This window comes from Cebus imitator, unplaced genomic scaffold (genome assembly GCF_001604975.1).
Source record: "Cebus imitator isolate Cc_AM_T3 unplaced genomic scaffold, Cebus_imitator-1.0 Scaffold778, whole genome shotgun sequence".
NCBI lineage: Eukaryota > Metazoa > Chordata > Mammalia > Primates > Cebidae > Cebus > Cebus imitator.
Window position 1 is genome coordinate 109,073 of NW_016108093.1, and position 3,933 is coordinate 113,005.

General features: G+C 56.9%; 1 protein-coding gene across 1 annotated transcript in view; it reads left to right on the forward strand.

The window, feature by feature from the left end:
• Nucleotides 1-1,637: 1,637 nt before the first annotated feature.
• Nucleotides 1,638-3,933, forward strand: part of CHST7 (carbohydrate sulfotransferase 7) — a 27,595-nt gene continuing 25,299 nt past the window's right edge. Inside the window, exon 1 of the mRNA XM_017519822.2 lies at nt 1,638-3,370. Coding sequence (XP_017375311.1) covers nt 1,879-3,339 — 1,461 coding nt within the window. The 5' untranslated portion in view covers nt 1,638-1,878 and the 3' untranslated portion in view covers nt 3,340-3,370. The remainder of the gene's footprint in view (nt 3,371-3,933) is intronic.

Consider the following 3,933-nt stretch of genomic DNA (forward strand, 5'->3'; position numbering starts at 1 on the left):
AAAGTAAAAACAGAAGGGAAAGTTGTAGATTAACATTGTGAAATCGTATCCCTGCTACGAAGGAGAAGATGTGTACAGAGGGAAATGGATAACTGAGTTTGGTAGTGGAAAAGTGAGACATTGTCTAACCATGGTTTCTTTATGAAGTAGGAGCTAAGGTCATGTGCTGAGAAGAGGTGGGTTGGGGAAGAGAGGTATCAGAAGTCTGAGGAGACTAGAGGAGGTTTGAAGTCATCATAATGGAACGTGAGACTGGGAATTGACATGAAGAAGATAAGATTTCAGCAACCATTTGAGGTTGGTGATTATGAAGTTATCTTAATGCCAGTCTGTTCTGGGGCCTCCCAAAGTGCTGGGATTACAGCCATGAGCCACTGTGCCCGGCTCACGCCTATGGGGAAACATTTCGCAATGGTGTTTGCTGGCACAGAAAAAGCCAAAAGCAGGGTTGGGGGATTTTACTAGATGAGTAATGAAAAGTCAGAGGGCATGGAAATTTAGCTTATTGGAGGGAGCGTTATTAAAATAATGGTATGGCATCTTTCCGCTGAATATGAAAAACTGAGAAGAAAGTGGGGGTGTTGGTCAATGAGATTGGTGAATAGGGAAGATTTGAACAACTGGCTGGAAGAAGAGAGAATTGTGGAAAGAAACAAAATGCGTGAGTCAGTGGCCTCACAGGTGGAGGAGCTTCCGTAATGAAAAAGCCCAGTGCAGATGTTCTCACTCTTCTAGCTGAACACCTTCCCCTGGTGGAGATGGGTAGATATGCTTTGTATGTTTTGTTAACTTTACAACACCTTCCCCAAGCAGGTGAAAGGAAGCTCTCACTTCCTTATTCATCAGCCTGATGAAACAGAGCAAAAATCATCTTTTTTGGTTCTCTTTTGAATTTTAGTAACTCTAAGGACTTCCTGTCCCTTTTTCATCTATCCTTGGGTACACGTTCCTCCTTACGGGTCCTTTTAAACACCAAGCTCCTGAGAAAGTTTACCATTCTACCACTCTGATTATGCAAAAGTCTTTTGCTCTTGGGAGCAGGAATAGGCTGGGTTATGCTGTGCTAACAACCCCTGAATCTCACAATCCAGGAGGTACATGGGTACTAAGAATTATTCACATTTTACAAATGACTAAACTGGGCCCCAAAGTATTGGTAAAATATGCAGGGCCCATCAGCTGGCGAAACCCTAAGGAACACAACACTAAGAATTTCACAAAGCCTAGACTTTATGAAATGCGACGCCGGAATGCAGCAGTATCTCCAACCCCACTGGACCACTCTGCCACGTGCAATCTTTATCTTTTAGTCGAGAACTCAGTAACATCCACTCCAGGGCTGATGGGGGCGCTGAATGTAGATAGTGGCGAGTGGTTATCTGCTTAGGATAGCGATGGCTAGGCAGGAGACATAAAACAGAAGAGGCAGTGGCCTTCTCCGGGTGGGGTCCATGGCCCTTTACTGGGTACATTATGTACACACAGGCCCCTACTTTGCCTGAAGTCACTAATGAAGACTTCACTATGGAGAATTTGGGGAAAGGTGGGGTCTGGCTCAGTGAGCCGGCGTCCCCCGCCCCGCTGCAGCCCCGCCCAGATCTGGCCCAGCCTTGGGCTAACCCAGGCGGGCAGAAAGGCGGGGCGGTGGCTGCAAAACCAACCAATAGGCGGCTCTCCGGCGGCTGAGCCGAGAGGGCTGGGGCGCAGTCAGTAGCACCACCGCCTTCCAAGTTCCCCCTTGTGGATGCGCGGCTCCGCGGCTCTGCTCCTCCCGGTGCAGAGGGGCCGGGAGAGGCCACAGGAGTGGACCCGGGACGGGATTTCTGAGGAAGGGGAGAGGACTGGCGCCCGACCCGCTCTGGGGCGGGTCGGTGAACGATGAAGGGCCGGCGGCGGCGGCGCCGAGAGTACTGCAAGTTCGCGCTGCTGTTGGTGCTGTACACGCTGGTGCTGTTGCTCATCCCCTCCATACTGGACGGCAGCCGCGACGGGGACAAGGGCGCCAGGCACTGCCCGGGCCTGCAGCGCAGCCTGGGAGTGTGGAGCCTGGAGGCGGCGGCGGCCGGCGAACGCGAGCAGGGCTCGGAGGCGCGGCCGGCCGCCGGAGGGGCCGAGGGCCAGTCCCCTCGGTCCCCTAGCAACCTCAGCGGCGCTGTCGAGGAGGTGGTGTCTCGCGAGAAGCAGCACATCTACGTGCATGCCACCTGGCGCACCGGCTCGTCCTTCCTGGGCGAACTCTTTAACCAGCACCCGGACGTTTTCTACTTGTACGAGCCCATGTGGCATCTATGGCAGGCGCTGTATCCGGGCGACGCCGAGAGCCTGCAGGGCGCTCTGCGCGACATGCTGCGTTCGCTCTTCCGCTGCGACTTCTCCGTGCTGCGGCTGTATGCGCCGCCGGGGGACCCAGCTGCACGCGCCCCGGACACGGCCAATCTCACCACGGCCGCCCTCTTCCGCTGGCGGACCAACAAAGTCATCTGCTCGCCTCCGCTGTGTCCTGGAGCGCCCCGTGCCCGAGCCGAGGTGGGCCTCGTCGAGGACACCGCCTGCGAGCGCAGCTGCCCACCCGTAGCGATACGCGCCCTGGAGGCCGAGTGCCGAAAGTACCCGGTGGTGGTCATCAAGGACGTGCGCCTGCTGGATCTGGGAGTGCTCGTGCCCCTGCTGCGTGACCCAGGCCTCAACCTGAAGGTGGTGCAGCTTTTCCGCGACCCGAGAGCGGTACACAACTCGCGCCTCAAGTCTAGGCAAGGACTGCTGCGCGAGAGCATCCAGGTGCTGCGAACCCGCCAGAGGGGCGACCGCTTTCACCGTGTGCTGTTGGCGCACGGTGTGGGTGCTCGCCCCGGGGGCCAGTCTCGCGCGCTGCCCTCCGCGCCGCGCGCCGATTTCTTCCTGACGGGTGCGCTGGAGGTGATCTGCGAGGCCTGGCTGCGCGACCTGCTTTTCGCGCGAGGTGCGCCCGCCTGGCTGCGGCGCCGCTACCTGAGGCTGCGCTACGAGGACCTGGTGCGGCAGCCACGCGCCCAGCTGCGGCGCCTGCTGCGCTTCGCCGGGCTGCGCGCGCTCGCCGCGCTCGAAGCCTTCGCGCTCAACATGACTCGCGGCGCGGCCTACGGCGCCGACCGGCCCTTCCACCTGTCGGCGCGCGACGCTCGAGAGGCAGTGCACGCCTGGCGCGAGCGCCTAAGCCTAGAGCAGGTGCGCCAGGTAGAGGCCGCCTGCGCTCCAGCCATGCGTATCCTCGCCTACCCTCGCAGCGGAGAGGAGGGGGACGCGGAGCCACCCAGGGACGGGGAGACACTGCTGGAGATGGACGCCGACGGCGCCACGTAGCCCCCCATCCCTGTCCCCGGCACGGATCCGGGTAAGGTGGCCCAGGTCAAGGCCGGGACCAGGATGGTCTTAAGGGAGCCTGGAATGGCCTGGGGAAGGGAAGTGTAGAGGGGAGGGTACCATCCTGGATCCCATCCTATCAGATCAGGTGCAAAGAGGATGGGAAAGTCCTGCTTGTAGAATTTGGTAGATTCATCAGAATCTCCAGCTTATCCACGGGCCTCCTCAGAGGGAGATCCTGAGACGAGAGAAGATATTTCAGTGTGACTGAGGTGGAAGGCAGGTCTCAGCACTCCCATTCCCCTGTATGAAGTAGGAGGTATCAGAGGGCTGAGAGGAGTAGAGAAGGTTTGAAGTAGTCATGAGCCATGAGTCTGGGAATTGACATGTGGAGTATAGGATTTCGGGAACCATCTGAACTTGATGATGATGGAGTTATCTTGATGCCAGTTTGTCCTGGGAGGAGACTTTGCAATGGTGTTTGTAGGCACAGAGAAAGCCAAAAGCAGAGAGTTTGGTGGAAAGGCATTGATTACCTATCCCTAATCTTTCTGTTTCATGTTTCTTCTGTTTTTTTTTTTTTTTTTTTTTTTT